Source organism: Arvicanthis niloticus, chromosome 15 (assembly GCF_011762505.2).
Source record: "Arvicanthis niloticus isolate mArvNil1 chromosome 15, mArvNil1.pat.X, whole genome shotgun sequence".
Lineage (NCBI taxonomy): Eukaryota > Metazoa > Chordata > Mammalia > Rodentia > Muridae > Arvicanthis > Arvicanthis niloticus.
The window spans coordinates 3525045-3547454 of NC_047672.1; the positions used below are offsets into that span (position 1 = coordinate 3525045).

The 22410-nt window shown below is 44.1% G+C and overlaps 1 protein-coding gene across 5 annotated transcripts in view; it reads left to right on the forward strand.

Annotated features, from left to right (window-relative positions):
- Positions 1-22410, forward strand: part of Dpp6 (dipeptidyl peptidase like 6) — an 859276-nt gene that overhangs the window by 533443 nt on the left and 303423 nt on the right. For all 5 annotated transcript variants that reach the window (XM_076913275.1, XM_034518902.2, XM_034518899.2 and 2 more), the window contains exon 2: positions 15422-15536. In XM_076913275.1, the coding sequence (XP_076769390.1) occupies positions 15422-15536 (115 nt within the window). The remainder of the gene's footprint in view (positions 1-15421; positions 15537-22410) is intronic.

Below are 22410 nucleotides of genomic sequence, written 5' to 3' on the forward strand. Positions count from 1 at the left end.
GTCTGTCTCTTTGCAAAGTGAAGGGAACAAAAGCACATCTCTGAGGAAAAACTGATGAGATACTGAGTGTGAGCTGTGAGCAGAGATCACAAGGCTTCAGGTTTGCTTGACACTGTATCTCAGTGATGCCTTTGTTGGGGCAGTATGCAGACACCAAGCCTCAGGGGGCTCAATGTGGAAACGTTATGTAGCCTGACAACTGATGGTGGAAGAGTCTGGAGAGAGCAGTAATGAGGTTCCTGGAACTCTTTAATTCTGATAAACAAGCAGCAAGTGGCCTAAATATTGTGATGGTTACTCTCACCTGTCAACTTGATGGGATATAAAACCACCTGGCAGACAGGCTTCTGGGCATGCCTGTGGGAAATTATTTTACTTCAGTTAACTGAATTGGGGGGACCTTCCCACTGTGGGCGTCACCACTCCCTGGGATGTGATCCTAAACTCTATACAAGAGGAGCTGAGTGCCAGCATTCCCCTGTCTCTGCTTCTCGACTGCATTCACCTTCTCTGACTCCTGACTGCAGATGTGATATAACCAGGGTCCCCATTGTTCTGAGTTTCCTACTATGGAGGACTATACCTTAAACTGCCAGCTAAAATAAATTCTTTGCCCTTAACTTGATTTTGCCTGGGTCTTGTACAACAACAGAGAAGCAACTACAACAACCATCTACTTGGGTGGAGATATTTTAGGGGCAGTATTTTGCTATGTCTATTTTTCACCCTGAAATAGATTAAATGCTGGGATTCTTTTGGCGTTATGCATATGTACTTGATAGTAAGTGAGAATGTGATATGGTTGTCTTTAGTCTTGTATCTCTCTGATGTCATCTATGCAAGGTAAAGAGGTGAGGGTATTTGTAACTAAATTAGAAAACATCTATTTTCACTCAAGGATCTTTACTCAATGAATGCTAACAGCAAAATGGGGTCTACATTACTAACATAATAGACTTTTAATTCTACCACTAATAAACATCAGAGTCTCACAGAGTGCAAAGCTTTGTTCCTTTCCTTTTAAAAAATTAAGTTCGGTATTTTCCCTTAGAGTCTGACTCATTTGCTGGATTAAAACTCATTAAAGGCCCCGTTTCACACATGGAGAATCATGCTGATTGCTACAATTCCTTCTCTTTATAAAGAAATAAATGAATGAAAACAACAAGAAGATTTGTAGTTCAGTCTTATGCACTGGGACTTCTACAAGGCTTGGCTGCAGGAATCTAGATACCAGAATGCCACCTGCCTGGCTTTGTGCAAGATTCCCACCGAATCAGCCACTTTGAGGACCCGATATCCCCTTCCAGGTCACCAAGGGTATCCCTCACTATTCTCATTAAAGCTTAAATGACCTTTTAAAAAGAAGGAGTCTCTGGAGTTTAGTTAAGTGTTACAGAGTGGGATCTGAAGTGGTGTCCTTCATGCCCGTCTGGTTTTGAAAACACTTGCTGTGCTCTTTAGTTCCTGAGTGTCTGCAGGTTGATGGCAGTCCTTCCATGGAGGAGGTCACTAACTAACCTTTCAGGAATTCCACCACACTAAGCAAAGTCACCACACACAAAATCATCTGTAAATGCTGCTTACCACAGGATGAACTGAATTTCCAGATGTGTGTTTAAGTTTTGATTATAGGTCACTCATAATGTTGGGATGCCTGTTCTGGTGATTATGTAGAGTCTACATTGGATCACAGTATTCTGTGGTTTAGGAATCACTGGTACTCAAAAACTCATGACAAAGGTGAAGAAGCAGGGTGCTGGAGAAGTCCTCAGCCTCACTTCAAAGCCACCCTGGGCACCCTCACCCTTGTCCTCCCCTCCTCCCTGGTCAGTTTCTTCTGTGTGTTTAAGTACACCTATACATGCTTCTCAAGGAATTAATTTCCCTCCAACTTCCTATGTAATATCTCTGTGCCTTCAGCTCTTTCTACAGTTGCTCAGAGATCACAGGCGGTTGCTAAGGAGTCTATTGAACAGTGCAGGGGTCTCTGATACCTAGATAAACCTGGCTGAATCACCACTAAAATGTGAAAAATGGAGTTGTATGTAGCTGGGGTTGTGTGTAGCAGATAATTTATGGTCCTTTTTGTTCAGAGACACTGCTTCTATTTATGAGCCTCGGTTACTTCCTACAGTAAAATATGTAATATTATTCAAAGCAAGGTTTTGAAGCCACATCAGAAATATCACTAGTGTGGGATAGTTATTTTTATGTAAAATATAAAATGTTTAGTTTCTACTCCCTGGAATTTTTCATTCACATTTAGTTTCCTTATTTTCAGTTATCAGTAATTAATTTTTTGAAATGGGGTCTCACTGTATAGTTCTTGCTATGTAGACCAAGCTAGCTTTGAACTCACAGAGATCTGCCTACCTCATCCTATATGCTGGGATTGAAGATTAGGATCTCTATGGCAGGAAGGCATCACAATTCTTTTAAGAATTATTTATTTTTATTTTACCTGCATGTGTGTATATGTATGTATTTGTACACAAACACACACACACTATATATATATATATATATATATATATGCACCATACATAGACAGTACTCACAGAGGCCATTGGATCACCTGGAATTAGAGTTATAGAAAGTTGTTGATCACTCTATGAGTGCTGGGAACCAAATCAGGTCCTCTGCAAGAGTGGCAAGCTATCTTAACCACAGAGCCATCTCTCCAGCCTCCATTTGTGTTTTAATCATTCTTGCTCTGTAGTCCAATCTGGTCTAGGTGTGTAGCCTAGGTTGGCCTCAAACACATAGCAGTCCTCCTGACCCAAAGTCCTACATGCTGAGGTTAAAGGTGCCACCCCTCATTCCCACCTTCAGTCAGTGTTTTAAGGAGTTGTGGAATATTCTGGAGTCAGAACAGCAGGAAGCTGCCACCACCCATCACTCCAGGCAACAGGTTCTGTAACTAGCCAATTGCTGATCAGCAGAGAAAAAAGCATCCTAGGACTCAGCATTCAAGTCTTAGAGCCCAGAGTTAAAGTCTCCTTGAGAGAGGGCCAAGGGACAAGGCTGAAGCTTGGTCTTTTCTACCTATTATTTCATGCTAATGAAGAGTTTTGCATTCTCTCATTAACCAAAGAACATAGAAAAATTAACACAACAAAGCACGTTGTCAAAGCTTTATTGACAAAGGCATGTCTGCAATGATTAATGAATTGGAAAATTGAAAGCTGCTTCCCTTAATCACTTGTACAGATTAAGTGTGTTTCACAGTGCAGCTGAGGACTTTGACTGCATTCTTTAAAGCCAAGTTTAAACAGGATGGTTAGAGTGAGGGTTCACTTTTCTTCAATATGCCAGTATACAAACAAACAAGTCACTGATAGAATTTCCCAAGCTTCACTAATTTCTCTTGTTACTGGAAAATCTGAAACGAACAGAGCCAGTGAGCTCCTCCCTCCCCATCAGGGCCTTTTCCTTGAATTGGTTTTATGGCCCTCATTTTCAACATTCTTTCCAGGGGAGGGAATTGTCACTCACTTTCCCACCAGTGTGGACTCTGTAAGCACATGCTTACATTCCTCCAAAGGGAATGTCCCCTTTCATCCTGACACATACATGAAGATGTAGAACCCAGATATGCCACGGGCAAGAATTCATAGTCACAGTGGGTAGAGACCAAGCCAGATTTGTATCTCTTGAACAGGCTAGAATTTTGGTCTGTGAAGAATGGAAGATGACCAATGAGAAAGGTGGCCCAGATGATAAAGTAAGTGGGAGCCTTGGAGATATAGGACCTGAGTTTTCTCCCCCAGATTGAATGTAAAAAGAGATAAGCATGGTGGTGTGTGTTTGTGAACCAACTGCTAGTGAAGTAGAAGCAGAAGAACCCTGAGGCTCCCTGTCGAGCCAAGACAGTATAATGGTCAAGTTCCATGCCTATGAGGGACCACCCCCACATTATATAATATGTTTATTATATGAACATAAGCACATATTTATATATTATATAAACACATATTTATAATGTATTTATATAATATAAAATATATTATATAAATATGCTATCTATATATAATTATATTTATATATGTGTGTATATATATATATATGTACATAATACATAGACATATATACGCATATGCATACACATGCATGTGCACCCGTATACACACGTATACATATAACCATATACGTATATATATGCATATGTATACACATGCATGTGCACCCGTATAACTAAAGCCCAATTGTTCATGAATTCATTCTCTCCTCCCACTGGGACTGTCACTAAACACACATCTATTTGCCTACACTGAAGCTGACAAGTCTGAGGTGGGCTTCCCTGAGATCAAGTCAAGGTGTGCAGGCTTGGTTCTGCATAGAGGCTCGCAGGAAGTTGGTTTTGCTCACCTTCCCCTCTTTTCAAGGCTGCCCACATTCTTCAGAGCTAGCAGCATCATCAGCTGTGTCTTCCAGAAACCCCCCTGCTTCTGCAAACATCCAACACTTCTGTGACCTCATTGGTCTCATGAAAAATTCAGGTTAATTTTCTATTTTGAGGCCTCCTAACTAGGAATGTTCTTTTCACATGCTCCTTAATTGTATTTTGTATGAAGTAGCATGGATTTCCAGGCTCTGGGAATTACAATGGAGAAATCTCTGTAGAGAACTTCTCTGTGAAACAGTGATCTGCCTATCACACTATTCCAATGAAGAGATGCATGAATCAATCCATTTAGGCTTTCTTACTCTGACTCAAGTTAAAAAGAAACCCTCGCCGCGCAGTGGTGGCGCACAACTTTAGTCTCAGCATTTGGGAGGCAGAGGCAGGTGGATTTCTGAGTTCGAGGCCAGCCTGGTCTACAGAGTGAGTTCCAGGACAGCCAGGGCTACACAGAGAAACCCTGTCTCGAAAAACAAAACAAACAAACAAAAAACCAAAAAAAAAAAAAAAAGTAAGAAAAGGAAAGGAAAGAAACCCTCTCCCCAAGTTCTGAACTTCAACCATGATATAAGACAGTAAGATGTTTATAAATGAGAACAGCCTCCGCATGTCACGTGACCACTCTATGACCTTAGGTAAACCTCCTAACGATGGTGGGAGGAAAGTAGAAGCAGGGAATCAAGAATCTCCTGTGTTCTGTCTGCACGCAAAGTCTCACCTCTACAGTCAGTTCCCTTTAAAGACCCACCTGTGTTGGTCCGAGGTGAAGGGCATCGAGAGCAGTGACCACAGTTTCTTTGCTTTCCTTCTATCCTAGATGCTCCAGAAGCCTGGTGCACATCTAGAGTCCATCACTCCTCTATTGCATAACTCTTCCCGGTTGTGTAATTAGATGCAAATGAGTCCCCTGTAAAGTGCCAGAGGGATGACTTATGCTTTCCAAAAAAGGTGGGCACAACAACTAGGGACAGCTTTCTTCTGCCTCTGAAATGAGCTGGTGAGATTGATTCATCAGGGCTGGCTCCTGGTCATTCCTGAATAATGGGAGGTAGATTCTAATAGATCATCATAATATACCGCAGGCTTCGTCTAGACATAGGTCCCTACTGTTTTTCTTCCATGGGAAACAGCACTGCAGGGAACTTAAGGCACTCGCAGTAGACTCAGTCCATAAAGTAACTGGAAACAGTGCAAGACAGCCACTCTGGACAAGTGTCTGCAAATAAAGGCAGCTGGTGCAGCCCCAGGCATCCACCACCCCAGAGCTTGTCCCCCGTGCATGCTTTAGATGGTACACCCTTAGCATGCTGCAACAGCCTGATGTTGTCTCTGCATGGGTGCAAAGTGAGTCAACACATCCAGGAAGGGTGGAATGTGGTGGTGTCTCTGGGTCCAAAGGGCTCTCTTCTTGTTCTTTTATTTATAAGCTAGTTAGGGGAGAAATGCAGAAATTTTAAGAGGGTGGCAGTGTTTGAATTTCATGGCACTAAAAGAACAATTTTCTTTGAAAACTTAGAGTCTATTTCAGAATTAGACTTGACTACCTTGGTACTGTAGACACATGGAATGGAATGTATTCTGAATAACTTCATTTCCGTGTTATCTTGCCAACGTGGTCACAATAATTGTCTGGCTAATCTAAATACAAGATTGACAATAGGATGATGCAACCGAATACTCTTGTGATTTTTTTTTAAATCTTTTTATTATAGCCTTGAGTGGAAAATGGAAATCCCCTTTTCTTCGTCTTTTATTTTAATATTTTATTGATTATTTGAGAATTGCATATGTGCATATTTTGTATTTTGATCATATTCCTCCCCAGTCTTTCCCCAACTCCTGGCAGATCTATCCCTTCTTGTATAGGCGCATTTGTAGGTATGTGCACGTGGACACCCAAGGTTCCTGTCAGCAGCCTTTTTAATCATTCTTCTTCCTTATTCATTGAGAAAGGCTCTTTCAGTTGAACTCAGGGCTCACCATACAGCTAGTCTAGCTAGCAGCCAGCTTGCTCCAGAGATTCCATTGCTACCTTTTGAGATAAAGCTGAAATTGAAGGCTGACTGCCATGTTCACCTGGCATTTATGTGGGCTCTGGGGATCTGAAGTCTGGTCCTCTTGCTTGTGGACAACTGCTCTTCTAGTTTCTGAAGTCCCTGTATATGATCCTGTCATGGTTACAAGAATGTCTAGAAAGGGCCCCTTCCCTGAACAGCTCGTGGGTGAGGATGGGAGGCATTCATGCACACGCTGCCTGAGAAGTGAAGGGTACAGCATAGCAGAAATGTGTTAACCTTCTGGGGGCTGGGGAGCTCAGTGGTGAGAGCAGTTGTGCTTAGAGTAGAATTCTATAGGCCAGGCAACTTTATTTACAGGCATGGAGGCTGTAAGCCTGAAGGCAGGCCTGGGCAGCTCTGCTGAGACTCCTCCTGACCTGTCTTCTCTCTTGTCCTCACATGGTGAAGATCATCACCAAGATCTTACTTCCCCCCTTACAAGGGACTATTCTCATGTATAAAGGCACCACCCTCATCGCCCCATCAGGGTCTCTCTATGTGAACTGAAGGGAGATATGCGTGTTCAGACCATAATGCCTCCAGCAGAGCACAGCAGAGCTATGAAACATGGTAGCTTCATATACTGTCAGGTGAAGAGTTCTGCAGCATACTGACTACATGTGACTCTCAGTCTTATGCCATCTGAGCCTTTCTTTCTCCAAGGGTAATTGAATGTATTTGGTTCAGGAGACAAGAACCATGTGACAAATGGGTAAAGAATTCTACAACTCAGAAGCATGGAGAGGATGGAGACACTGAGAGTCTGGAGAACTCTGGGAGGATGGTATCACAGAGAGGATGAGAACACGGAGAGGACGAGGACACCGGGGGGATAGGGAGGATGGGAGCACTGGGAGGATGGGGACACTGGGAGGATGGAAGCACTGGGAGGATAGGGACACTGGGAGGATGGGGATGCTGGGAGGATAGGAGCACTGGGAGGATGGGAGCACTGGGAGGATAGGAGCACTGGGAGGATGGGAGCACTGGGAGGATGGGGACACAGGGAGGATGGGGACACTGGGAGGATGGGAGCACTGGGAGGATGGGGACACTGGGAGGATGGGAGCACTGGGAGGATGGGGACACTGGGAGGATGGGAGCACTGGGAGGATGGGGACACTGGGAGGATGGGGACACTGGGAAGATGGAAGCACTGGGAGGATAGGGACACTGGGAGGATGGGGACACTGGGAGGATGGGGACACTGGGAGGATGGGGACACTGGGAGGATGGGAGCATTGGGAGGATGGGGACACTGGGAGGATGGGGACACTGGGGGGATGGGAGCACTGGGAGGATGGGGACACTGGGAAGATGGGAACACTGGGAGGATGGGGACACTAAAGAGGATGGAAGCACTGGGAGGATGGGGACACTGGGAGGATGGGGACACTGGGAGGATGGGGACACTGGGAGGATGGGGACACTGGGAGGATGGGGACACTGGGAGGATGGGGACACTGGGAGGATGGGGACACTGGGAGGATGGGGACACTGGGAGGATGGGGACACTGGGAGGATGGGAGCACTGGGAGGATGGGAGCACTGAGAGGATGGGGACACTGGGAGGATGGGGACACTGGGAGGATGGGAGCACTGGGAGGATGGGAGCACTGGGAGGATGGGAGCACTGAGAGGATGGGGACACTGGGAGGATGGGGACACTGGGAGGATGGGGACACTGGGAGGATGGGAGCACTGGGAGGATGGGAGCACTGGGAGGATGGGAGCACTGAGAGGATGGGGACACTGGGAGGATGGGGACACTGGGAGGATGGGGACACTGGGAGGATGGGGACACTGGGAGGATGGGGACACTGGGAGGATGGGGACACTGGGAGGATGGGGACACTGGGAGGATGGGGACACTGGGAGGATGGGGACACTGGGAGGATGGGGACACTGGGAGGATGGGGACACTGGGAGGATGGGGAGGATGGGAAGATGGGGATACTAAAAGGATGGGAGCACTAAGAAGATGGGAGCACTGGGGATGTAACAGTGTGCCCCATACTCACATACTTTTACTCAGCAAGGACAGCAAATGAAAAAGGACGTTTTCATGCTCCACATGAAAAGGCAAAGAGATACATGGGAAGGGACAGACCACAGGTCCCACGGAGATAGAAGGGAAGACAGGCAGCTTCATCCCAGAGATGCAGGTGGCAGAGTGTATGGGAGCAGGGATACCTGGCCTGTGTCAGAGTAGGTAGGACATGGCCACGTGTTAGTAGGATGTTTGGAAAAGGCCAGAGGCCAAGGCATATCTAGAAGAAGGGGGTGTTCTGAGGAGAGTTGCCAAGGAACCTGTTCAGAGCCATGGGTGAGCTACTGGGAATGTTGTGCCTTCCTCTAAGATTAATTGTTCACCAGAGCCAGCTGATCGAACCACAGGAACCCTCCCATACCCATACAGTATGTCTTTTCTTCCCTCTTCCCCTGGAGGCCTCTGTGGAAGCTGTCCAGCTCTGAAGAGACCACAGAGAAAGACTCCAAGCTGCACAACCAAGCACTTGGCCTCAGAGATCCTCTATCATGGGGAAAATGCCTGGCTCTATTCGTCTTTGTCTTTAACTGGCTGTTCTGAGACTGCTCCTAAGGACCTCCTTCTGCTGTCTGCCAGTCATGCAGGTTGCCCCTCTCCAGCAAACAGGGTTGCTTCTCCAGCTGCCCCTGCTTGATTCTGCAGTTCCAGGCCAGGTCCATCTGTTCCTGAACCTATTCCAAGCCAAAGCTAGAAACTAGGTCCTGCCAGCACCAGGTCATTGGCTTCTCAAGCCTCCTCTTCTCTTGGAAAAACAGTGTGGGGATGGCAAGGCTGCTTCCTGAATCAATCAATCATGGATCAAACAGTCTCATGTCATCAGTGTCACTAAAACACACCAGATGAAAGCCAGTGTGGTGTCTCTCCTGAGTTAGTCAGAGGCCATGTTAAACCAGGTTTCCTTTGTGCTTAAACTCCAAAGAATTCCATGGGCCCAGTTGGAAGGCATTTTAATGATTATTTAATGATTCCCCTGAAGACTGCTTATATAACATAGGTATTTCATCTTTTTTAAATAAAACTTAATGAGTATGCAAAATAATGTTTCTTTTGATATTTTATACGTTTACAATCGTCCTTGCTCATGTATACCCATCACCCTTTTGTTGGAGCCCTTCTACACACTAACTGATGTATATACTTAAGTATAGACTCATGTATAATAGAGAACATGCAATATTTGCGCTTGCTTTCCTTTCTGTTGCGCTCCCTTTACTCCTAGCCTCAGACTCCTCCTCCCCTAATTAATCCACTTTGTTCTTTCTTATGTTTTTCTTTCTTTAGTTAAAATTTATATTAATTTTATGAGAATTTCTTGCAATATATTTTAATCATAATCATTCTCTTCCCCAACTCTTCCTACACACACAAAAGTGTATCTGTCCTCTTTTTTTTTAAAGTATCAAGTATGATGTGTGTTGCTCACATACTTTGGGGTGAGTATTCCACAGGAGTGAGCTTTCTGTCACAACTCCTGAGTTTGTATGTGCAGCTACCATGTTGTGTGCAGCTTACACAACTCCTCACAGTCATTCACCAGCTCTGGCTCTCCCAATCTTTTTGTCCCTTCTTCTTTGATGACCTCTGAGACTCGGGAAGAAGGGTGTTATATAAACTTCCCATTGAGGAATCAGAACCCCAATATGCCAATACTTGCATCAATAAATTTTGTGTGACCAACCATAGCCTAAGAACCACAGTTCAGCTATAGACCTATGAGTCTTTGTTCTACATGGACGTCCAGGAACAGCTTCTAATGTCACTTCCAATAGCCTTATTTTGAAAAATATGTGAGACTATTTAAATCTTATATCTGGATTTCTCAGTTGGTTCTCTTCTGTCCTGGGGAATATGTAATTGTTATTTCTCTTGGCCAAAACCCTCTAGATTATCCAAAGAGGCTAAACATGAAAGTATTAATTATGTTCCACCCTGATCCAGATAAGTACACTAATTACCGCGACCTTTTCTTATAGGTCCAAACCTCTAACAAAATAATCGCCGTTTGCCCCACTTTAGTCTCTGGCAAGTTCCTTTCATCAGCTCCACAGCATCTGAGGCCGAGCAGAGACAGCAACTCTCCCTTTCATGTTGGACATGCTGTGTTAGTACTCAGGCCTCCATCTCCTTAAAATATCTTAAGCTGAGTTGGATTCTTAAAAGGCCATTTTACACACAGCAGCAAGAAGAGTGTCCTCAGACTTGCTAAAGCTGAGCAAAGACATTGGGTCATTTAGAAAAAATTATTTTTTTCAGCTTGACTGAGAGAGCAGAATGAGCAAGATTAGTCTGAATTTAGCTTCAGAAATAATCCTGGCATATACAGCTTCCAGATCGTTTTAATTTGACTACTTGACATGTAGACTTTTTCCTTGTTTCAGATAGAAATTATGTGAAGACACACCATGTAAATAGCTGCCATTAAAAGGCCACTATAAACCTGCCTTTTCCCTCAATTCTTTCCTGCCCCCCACCTCTTCCTTTCCTCCTCTTCTGATCCTCTCCCCTTCCCCCTTCTCTGCTGACCCCTTCTCTCAATCCTCTTTTGACTACTTTCTTTTTCCTCCCTCCTCTTCTGACACCACTCCTCTCCACACTCCTTTTAAAACACTTTCTGTCTTTGGTGTCCTCTCCTGGATCTGATGTTCCCATTTCTTTTGGTTTTTCTTTTTCTCCCATTTCCTAATTTCTCCCCCTTTGTCCTGAACTGCTGGCCTGTGCCACAGTCTACACTCAACAGGTCATTACTGTGTTTCTGCCCTCTGACCTGCCGAGGCACTCAATCCATAAATGGCGGAATATTGTTCTTGGGATGTCCAAGTGTCATGGCTTCTCTGGCCCATTCCTATACTCTCAAACTGCTAGGTTCATGTTGCTTTTGTGTCCATGGCTACAGAAGACATAGAGGAGTTGGTTATAACATGGATTTCTGGGTGCAGAGCAGGAGTGGGAGATGTGTGGAGAAAGAGCAGAACCAAAGAGAGGAGAAAGGGAGAAGAGGGATGACTGCGAGAGATAATACCAATTCCTTGTGCATTTCTACAAATAAAAGACCAGGCTTGTCCCCCAGGTTCCCTTAGGAGATATGCCTGTGTGTAGCCTTCTCGTCACCTGTGTGAGGCCAGTATCACCCAGATGTGATCTTGCTCATCTAGATCTCTCCAGCATCTAGTTAATATCTGTGTTGTGTTTTAGCATTAGCTTAGGAGCCACCAATAAGAAAGAGGAAGTCAATGAGCCAGTAAAAGAGAAATGGGGCTGGCCATCCCATAGGCTCCCGGGCGATTAGTGATGGACATGTGTCAGTTGCTGAATGTGATTAAGACTTGCTCTCACCATCTTGTGGTCATTTGTTCTCCAAATATGGAAATGCACTGATCCAAGGCCATTTTTCTACCCAAGATGGATGCACCATTGATTTTATAATTTGTTGCAACCTTCCACTTATAGTAAATGGTCTGTGATCCATAAAAGAAATTTATGTCCAAGCATTTCACAGAGAATAAATATTAGGAAGAAAATACATCCAGACAACAGAACGGAGGCGTGTAATGAAAGGTCTCCACTCAGGCTTGTGTTGTTGACTTTCTTCTAATCATTTTTATCGTTTCCCTGTGAACACGTTGCACATTAAGGCTCTGATTCTACATTCGGCCCATCAATAAACAAAGTGAATCATTAACGAATACCCAACTTCCAAAAGTTACTGAGGATGGCTTAAGAAATCCCCCTTGAGCTTCCTACTGAGATTTGGATGGGGAAGAAGAAGGAGGGTATCTGTAAGGCTGGCATTGTCTGAGGACACTACTGGGGCTTTAGCTTCTGATGCTTCACCTGGTCACCATGTCCAGCCACACCCAATACCAAATGCATGTCCCCTACTGGGGAAAATGACTCCCTCTTCCTTATTCTCATTAATTGATTTGCTGAGCTACTGAGCAGGATTGGGGACAGGTGAGAGGGACTTGGCAGTTTGAGGGTTGATATGCTCTCAGCCAGTAATGTGAAATCATTAAATGAAGCAGTCGAACTGAGAAGTTTCTAAATAGATGTGAGAAAGGGTGAGTGGAGGCCAGGCAACCCCCCGCCCCCCACAACCTGGAGACTCTGCTAGGAAAATCAGTATTAACTGTCAACTTGGCAGAGCCTAGACTCACCTGAGAAGAAGTCTCAGTCAAGTGATTGCCAATGTAATATTGGCTCAAGGGGATGAGAAAGTGTCTCAGAAGTTACCTGGTGTAGAAGGGCCCAGTCTACTGTGGGCAAATACATTCCCTAGGCAGGTGGTCCTGAACTGTCTAAGAAAGCCAGCTGAGCATTAACCTGAGCAGGCCCAAATCAGTGGCCCTCCATGGTTTCTGCTTCAAGTTCTTGCTTGATTTCCTGTCCTAATTTTCCTCAACCATACACTAGGACCTGGAAGTATAAGCCAAATAAACTCTTTCTTAAGTTGCATTTAGTCAGAGTGTTTTATTACAGCAACAGAAAGAAAACTAGAACAAGCATGATAAAAGACAGTGGAGAGAAGTCAAGGGATTGAGGCCCTTGAGAACACTGCCTGCTGATCCCTGGAAGTACCTCTGTCTCTCTTCTTTCCCTGAAATGAATTGCCAGTCTTCCAAAGTTGGGCTAGTTAACATAAAGAAGGTCTGATTGATCAGCAGGGGTTTTGTGGAGGACACAGGGCTTCATATTCTCTCTCTCTCTCTCTCTCTCTCTCTCTCTCTCTCTCTCTCTCTCTCTCTTTCATGCACGCTTGCACATGCACACACACACACACACACACACACACACACACACGCACACACACAGGTCTCCCTGAATTGGTGGTTTACTTGAAGTGTCTTAGAGTCATTGCCTTGGATCCAGCCTCCATTAGTAATTCATAGCTACTCACACTCACAGCTAGCAAAACAAAGCCACATGAAAATACCTATGAGACACACAGTCAAAGTGCTTGGGAGGGGACAGCCTGGGTGGGAGAGATTGCCTGCTGGATTGTGTCAGGATTGACCCTGCAGGAAGATGAGCTGTCTCACTGGCAGCCCAGAGAGCTGCTGACATATGAGAATCTTCTGCAAACATTTAAAACTATTACTTGTCTAATCTTGGGTCTTTTTCTATTTGGGTAGCCAGAGTCCTGTAGTTTCTGCATGCTTCTAAAAAAATGCCTGCTACAGGGGTTGAAAGATGGGTTTCTATAAGGGAGAGTGTTGAATGCACTTTCTACTTCCCTGGTGAGAGAGCCATCTGGTTGACCCCTCTGCTTTCAGCAACAACAACAAAATCATGAAACCACCCGCTGTCCCATCATGACCAACAAACTCTACCCCTGCCATCAATGTAGTTCCTGCTATAGCCCTGCCACCTGCCACCTCCTGTGTCACAGCACTAGATACTTTAGTCTTCTGTTGCAGAGATGCCTTCCTCTACTGGGAGTTCATCTCCTCTCGCCTCTGCTGGGTGTAGTACCTGCCATTCCTTTAGCTATGTGAAGCAAGCATGTTATATGTGTGTATCTGAAACATTCCTAAGTGTCTGCAGCTTAACAAATGCTGGGTTCAGAAGACTGTAACCTGCCCCATCTTCCCAGCAAAAGTTAAAACCCCAATTTCCCCAGTTGGAACTGAGAGTATAATGGAACCGCCTTCCTTTCTTCACACACTTCTGAGTTCACTCATTGTTGAGCATCAGATATTACTGCTTTATTATTTAGCATTATGGTGATAAATAGTAAAGCAATAGCTGATCTCTTACCACTCTCTTCAGTTACAGCCATGACTTGATAGTCATATTGTGGGTATGTCAGGGCCAGGAAAAGCATATAGCTAATCAACTGTTATCTGTTATATTGATTTGTAACCATTTTATACTTTTTAATGAACATGCCGTTGTGAATGGAGATGTGTTTATGTGTTGTTATCTACTTTAGAGACTATCTCTATCCTACGGCATCTTGGCTTAGTTTAACATGAGCTGAAATGACAGACCCTATAAAATATTCTCAGATTAAAGCATGTATAGCTACAGTACAGTCCTATGTCCTTTGTTTCTGTATAGATTTTTCTATAGAATTAATGATAATTAGTATTTAATAGTTATACGGAGTACTTGTTATTAGATATTAATGATGTCCCACTTGTTACTCAGAGAATCCCAGTGAGGGCCATAAATGACATGGCAACCCTAATCTAAGGAAACTACAAGTTTAGTCTCATTATTCCATAAGCCTGTTGAGTTCCTAGATTTCTTCATACGTTAACATCCTTTCATGATATCTCCAGATATCCCTCCCACTCTCTACCCTTGCTATAGCACACATGTTGTTCCATGGAATATGGTGAGAGAACAAGATAGGTGAGCAAGCCAGAGAAGCAAGACTTGAGGAGTGTTCAAGTGTGCCCATGAGCTGAAGAAGAAAGCCCAGGCTCACTCTAAGTGGCACACAGAGAAGTTGGTGCTCAGTATGTGCTTTACTAAATATTCATACAGGGTGGCTACAGGTCAAAGTCAACAGTGTGGTCATAAAAAATGGGAGAAGAAGACTTGTGGCTGGCAATGTTCATCACACTTGACTGAGATTCCATGGAGACACCATGGGGTTTTGACAAAGGGAGTCTCAAGGCCACCCTGAGTGTCATGAGGGTATTTTATGAGAAGTGTGTTCTTCTAAACATGGCACAATGTCAGATTCATTGTAGAGACACAGTCTTTCTGACCTGAGGAGGGACAGAGCAGGTCCTGAGGGTGCTGTAGGAAGAGCAGCTGGAGAAGAGCTCACTCTTGACTGTCTGAAAGTTGGAAGAGGCTTCTGCCATGGTCCCGTGTCCTGAATAAAATGGCAGCTATTGATTTATTTGGCCAGTCTCCTTGTGGTGCTCACTGGGTTTTCTCTTCCTGTGGTTGTTTCAGGAGCTGGTGGGGAGTAATCCTCCACAGAGAAACTGGAAAGGAATCGCCATTGCACTGCTCGTCATTCTTGTCATCTGCTCTCTGATTGTCACCTCAGTCATCTTGTTGACCCCAGGTATGAATGCTTCTCAGAACCAGTTACTAATATGTTAAAATGAGAAGTTTTACTATGGGATGGTTTCTAAATAGCTGTTGACTGGACAGTTTATTCTTACCAGGTTCTGATTTTCATTATACTATTATAGGAGATAGTCTGCTTTCAATGAAAACAAATCTGTCTTATATGCTTTAAATTGTTATATAGTGTTTGACTAGATTTAAATGGCATAGATCAAAATTTACTGATATTTATTCATCTTGAAATTAAAGTTACTGGCATTAGAAATACTTTAATATGTCCCATGGTATTCATGGGTATTACAACAATGATGAATTAAGAAAATGTTCAAGCAACACATGATGGCTATGCACCAAAAGCAAATTACTTATTAGGTAACAATGACAGAGTTAAATACTGATAGGGCCAGAGGCAAAATTCTTTCAGGTAAGAAAGTCATAGCCACATCCATAACAGTGCCCACTGTGTTCCCCTGCATTACCTGTGGGTGGCTGAGACAGAAGTGGGGCATGAGATGAGCCACACTGCAGCTTGTAGGCCTCCATAAGCTGAGCAAAGATGTGTTAGACTTCAAGGTGGAAAAGTAAGCAGATATAATTGCTCTTTGGTTATTAATATGTTAGGGGTCATAACTAAGGGAGTGTTTTTAGTCTAAGATCACAAAGGTTTATTCCTGTTGTCCTGAGAATTTTAACAGTTTTAATTTCTATATTTAGATGCTTTGTGTAGTTGTGTAAAGTAAGAAACTGACTTCATTCCCTGGTGTGTGAGCTTGCAGCTATATCAGCTGTGTTTGTTGAATATCCTGTCCCCATGATGTAGTGATAGCTCCTTTATGGCCGAGAGGACTTAGTTCAGAACTCTCTGTTCTAATCCACTGGTCTGCATGTCTCCAGATATACCCATAGCACAGCATATTAACAACTGTAATTTCATGGTCTTTTAAAACTACTAGGTCTATGCCGTCTCAATGCTTGCTCTTAATATTGTTTTGACTCCCCCATATTGCTGTAAGAATTCAAAACAGACTCTATGGTGGTAAAGTTAGCTACTTTCCTCTTGAAGTGATAAAACACCATGTCCAAGGCAACTTATAGAAGAATGTTTATTTTGGCTTATGATTGCAGAGGGTTGGTGTTCATGATGTCAGGGCAGAGGCAGCAGGCACGGTGGGAGAGAAGAAGGCTGAGAAGTACACGTTTCTAACCACAGCACAAAGCAGAGGGAGCAAAGAAGAAATCACAAGAGTCTTTTAGATCTCAAAGCCCACTCCTACTAACATACCTCTCCAGCAAGGCCACACCTCCTAAGCCTTCTCAAACAGAGCTACCAAGCAGGGACAATGTGTTCACACATCAGCCTGTGTGTCCATTCTCAGTCAGGCCACCATAGTAAATTACAATGAGCTGTGGAAGCTTACTGAAAGCAGGCACTGGGAGCAAAGGGGTTTCCCCCTGTCTCCCATTTGGTCAAGTCTACTTCCCCAAGAGTTAGAACTCTCAATTAAAAATGATGGATGGTTATTAAAAGAAAACATGTGATATGATCCCTTGTTTTGTGAGTGCTGCTTCTGGGTGGATGACTGCAGAGGCTTAATTACAAGAAGAGAACTAGGGCTCCCCCTGAATCCAGGGAGCATGGGTTTGTCTTTTCTTGGCTTTTCCCTTAGCTGTGATTTGAAAAAAAAAAAAAAAAAAAAAAAAAAACTACCACCCTTTACAGTTTGGTCCTATGGTCATGTCACACTGGTCATGTCACACTTCCTTGGGACTTAGAATGGGGTGATAGTTTTCAGAGATTCTTCTGCCTGAAATCCACCTGCCCCAGAATCAAGGATCCTTGTGAGCACTATTCAGGAGTGGAATGTGGTGGGTGGAGACGGCTAGTCGCAACATGGCCATGGTATCCCCATGGAGCAATCAATATCCCCAGAATTTAAAAATGGCTCCTGAAACCTTCTTATCAGCTAACCCTGATGGAACTTGAAATCACTTTCATTCCATAGAAACAACCCCATGGCTGCCCTCTCTACCCCACTAGATAACACAGTCACTATCATGATGACACCAGCTGTCAGGGCAGGGGGCTGGAGAAGGCAGCTGGTGCCTAGAGTGAATCTCTGGATTCCAGGGAGGCTTTGAAAGGGGCAGCTTCTTTTACTCTTCCATTGGAATAAGTATATGGCTGGGCCTTGTCTACCTGTTGCTTCTGGAGACATCCATGGGTGGTGTTTCTTTCTACAGGTTGTGCTGTTGGGGAACTATGTGTCCTGGGCTTCAGAGGACCACAAAGGCTGAATGCTTACCCAATGAGCTGTGCTACAGTACCCTCTTGGCTTGGTCTTTCTGTGTTTCCTTTCATGGAGCAAAGTAGAAGCTTTTGTTTTGACAATCAAAATTGTATCAGGTGCTCTGCCTGTACTGCCCTGGAATGTCTGTACTGCCCTGGAGTGTCTCCAGATCCCCTCAGATGCAGAATGTCTTCCCGTCTTCCCAAGCACCCACAGACCTAATTTTCCCCTCCTTCCAACCTTAACAGTCCCATTAGGAGTTGCAACTGCTGTGCTAAGCACTAAGCAAATGTAGAAAATGCAGTTATGTGTGTTTTCCTTTGAGCTAAAAGTAAGAAAGGAAGATGTCCCAAGCATTGCTTTCAGTAAGCAAAACGAAACCCAGAGACAATAGTGGGGCTGAGCCCAGGCACACTAGGGAAGGAGGTTACAGTGCAAAGTCCTCATAAGAGTGGCCATACATTGAGGATATATGCACACAGTCTTGGGCACAGCCTTATGGCATTGCCCATGTCCCACCCCAGCACTGCCTTCATCTTGATAAGGAAAACTTCTAAAGTGAGTGTTTTCTAAGCACTCATGAATTCTGACCTTGTGTTCTGGAAACTCAGAGTCTAGAAAAATTTCATGCTCACACTCAGTTCTGGACTCATTTGCTTGTGACCATTCCCAGTGCTCACAACCCAGCTCCAATTTGGCAAGCAGGATCTGGTAGGAGGGTGTGCTCTGGGGCTGTGGTGTTCTGGAAGGTTCTTTTGGTGATTCTGACAGACAAGATACCTTGCTCTGTGGTACAGGCTGATAACTTACTATTACTCACTATCCATGTCTCTCTGAGGGGTCTTGAATGGAACATGGCCTTTCTGGTTGTCATATATTTCTCCCTTGCTAGGCCATGTTCTTTTCTAAATTTCTCTTCTGAATAATAGATTCAAAGTTACCTTTTTAGTTTTCTGCTATTAACTACAATAACTGTTCATCTATAATAGGTCACACATGCCTAGTGTGTGCAAGCCAGAGCAGCTGCATTGCTGCATTCTGACAAGACTGATTACAATTAACTGCACCAGGGGTCTGTAGGCCTGATGGATGTTGTATTAGAATGTTCCAGACTTTGCATTGAATGGAATTCTGACCAGAGCTGGGCAGTAAAAAGCACTAAATACATTAAATACTTCAGAGAAATATAAGGAGAAAGCCACTGACTTTGAGGATCACGCTGAATGAAGACTGGCTTCAAGGCCAGGCTGTGCTCAAGTTTCCAGGAGTGAAGATCAACTAGTATTTGGTAGCATAAACATGATGTGCAGATTGCTTGTGTTGGAATGTCTCCACAATTTTATTTAAATGCAGTGCCTGGGACCAACTCACTTGGCTAAGAAATTACATTCTGAACTTTACCACTGAGAAATGATGGACCCGCTGGAGATAGGAGGAAGCCCAGGAGGCCACTGGGAACATTACTAGCATGCATGGCACTTGGTGATAGGCTGGCTTGGAAAACAAGGAGGGCCGTAGTGAATGGTCAGTCTGGTGTAAAGACTGATGAAGGGAGGCTGTTGTAACAGGGAGGGGGAGACATGGACACCAGGCCTGAGTTTTGGGATTGGATGCTGATTCCTCCCACTGTCTCTACAGAGGTCTCCATCACAACCATTTCTAGAAGCTGACAAATTCTTTATGGCATCCTGTCCCTGGGGAGGAAAGAGAAGGGTAAACATGAACACACCTTGGGTATATCTGAATGTCTGTGGACTGTAAGGGTCTGACCCAAGACTTAGATAATATGCAAAGACAAAGTGTTTATTCTGTAGAAACATCTAGCATCTGGATGTCAACCATTCTTCAAAATGGTGATCCCAGACAGAGGCACATAGAACTTCTTATAGAGAGCCAGGTAGAACTCTTTAGAGGAATTGGGTAATCTCTAATGTGACTGGCAGGGGCCAAAGCACTGACCTTAGTATAATTTTAATTGACTACTATGTTAATTTTTCTATATTTAGAGAATGGGTTAGGTAATCTAAAATTTCATTGGTGGGTGTTGGGGAGGTCACAGGGGTCAGTTTCTGACTGGGTTGTGCCAGGTGGTCAGTGGTTTGCATTCCTAAGTCATGAACATTTAACTGTAGGATGAGATAAGACTGCCCAGAACAGATGATCCATCCTGGGATATGATATTTTCCCATTCTTGTGGTTATCTCCATGCTGTTCTTTGGGAGGGTGTTTTATGATTTTGTTCTGGATTTTCTGGTCTGTTCCTGGAAGTGATACCTTATGGCATGGTTTCTTGGATTTATGGTCTATTCCTGGAGGTGATGTCTATGGCCTTTTTTTCTAAATTAGGCCTGGTCCTTAAATGAAGACAAATGGGGTTTATGTTGTCCTTTCAGGACCATCTGCTAACCTGGACTAGCAGGTAGTTCTTCAATAACAGGTTACTGAGGGAGAGGACCAGAGGATCAAAAAGAAGATACTAGAGTTTAGGATTAGGAGGTCTTGTACTCACTCCACCTTAAGCCAAACAAGTTTATTAAGATGCTGTACTTACAGCATATTATATATAGATTTCAAAAGAAATGGAATGAGTCAACAGTATCACCCAATTGGACAGTCAGCAGGAGGCTAATCAAACAATGATGTACAATGGGGACACAGGGCATTCATTCCAAGTGCATCGCAGACAGGACACTCAGCAGCCTTGACACACATAACCACAGCCCTTCAGTGGGGAAGAATTGGTTTTCCAGGATCCAGTGATGCAGCTCTCTCATGACCCCAGCCCTTGGCCATTACTTGTTCTGCCAACCATATTCCTGATTTTACAGAAGGAACTATATTCCTTATCCATATATCAAGGCCTCAGAGAAAGCCTTTAATCATCCTGGTCCCCCAAGAATCTGCCATTACAGAGATCCATCAACAAATATATGTATGTATACAGTACCAGAATAGGTACTAAGGTTGTCTGATTCGAAGGTATCTGTGTTGCTACACAAAGCAAGTCCTTGTCTGTTTTGGTGGCTATGGTCAGCCACAGCCAGCTTGTCTCCACCCATGTCTACCGTCACCCTCAGCTCATTGACTGAGGAGCTAGAGCAGCTTCACATGTTATGTGACCACACAGGGAACTGAGGAGGGACACTTACCTTCCCTGTCACTGAAGAAATGTCCCTAGGGCTAGACAGGAAGCAGATCATTTCATGAACCTGTGTCTTCTAGAAATTATGGCTGTGGTAGTTCCTGGGAATATGGGTCTATGGATTGAGAAGAGAAGACTCGGGCTTCACGGGAGGTAGCCCTCCATGTCGACTATACAAGGGAAAGCCCTAGATTTGATCTACACAAGGACTGTGATGTACGAGCCCTAAGTCTGAATGGTGCATTCAAATGATTCTTGCAGTTGAAACAGACCTGGAGGAGTTCCAGTGGAAGGGTTGGTTTATGCAGCTACTCACCTTATTGTGAGTTGCAGACTGACTGACTGAGCAGTGGGTCATTGGAGCATCTTTGACTTCCCCTCGTTAACTCTAAATATATTGTCTGGTAGAGCTTGCTTATTTATGGAACCCTTGCACTAAAGGCCCATTTTCCTTAAAGATGACAACACACTCTTGTTATTCATGTGTGCATTAAGACCACGAGCAAAGACAAATACAATGTGTGTTTATTTGTAAAGGCTTTTCAGGCCTTGCTTCATTAGACTCTTATTTTAAAGACACACAACCCCAGAGGAGTAAATCTAGCTATTGTGTTCCCTGTTTTCTCTGGAGCCTGTCACCAAGAAAGGATATTGGAAAATTATAAACTAATGTGATACACATCCAGGACAATGCTCTCCAAGGCACTGGCTGATATACTGAGTGCTGGTTTAGTGCACAGTCACCAAGGCAAGTATTCAGGAGTCTAGGTTCAGGGTCAGAGAACTGAAGAGCAATGGGCTACAGTGAGCCAGGCAGGTCAGGGACCAGAGGAGGCTCAGGCTGGAATGGGCACTGCCTTCTTTAGAAATGGAACCATTGCCTTAAATCCCACTGAACTCATCAGCTGTTGCTTCTGTGCTTGAAATTTCTCATATCATGGATTCACACCCATGAGCACTGGGACTCTCTGAAGAAAACCTATAAAAATCACTAGGTTTGTTAACTCATCATATATAGACAGGTTCTTTTTCTTTAAATATATTTATGGATATGTGTGTGCCTGAGTCCATGTGTATATACCATGTGCATGCAGAACCTGCAGAAATAGGGAGAGGGCATCAGATTCCCCTGGAGTTGAAGTTACAGGTGATTGTGAGCCACCAAGTACTTCTAGTACTTGAACACCAAGTACTCTTAGCCTCTAAACAATGTCTGCAGACAACACGCCCAGATTTCTCATATCCTTCTCAATTCAGTAGATTACTATACATGCAGAGAAACTCCTAAAGTCTTAGCTAGTTGCAAATGGAAGACCCTGAAAGGGTGTATGTGGTGGACCGTCTTCACAAAGATCTTCACGTTTAAACCTCCCAAGATAGGGTTACGCTGGGGTAGTTCACGGATTCTAAGCACATGGACAAACAGAGTTGACAGAGAC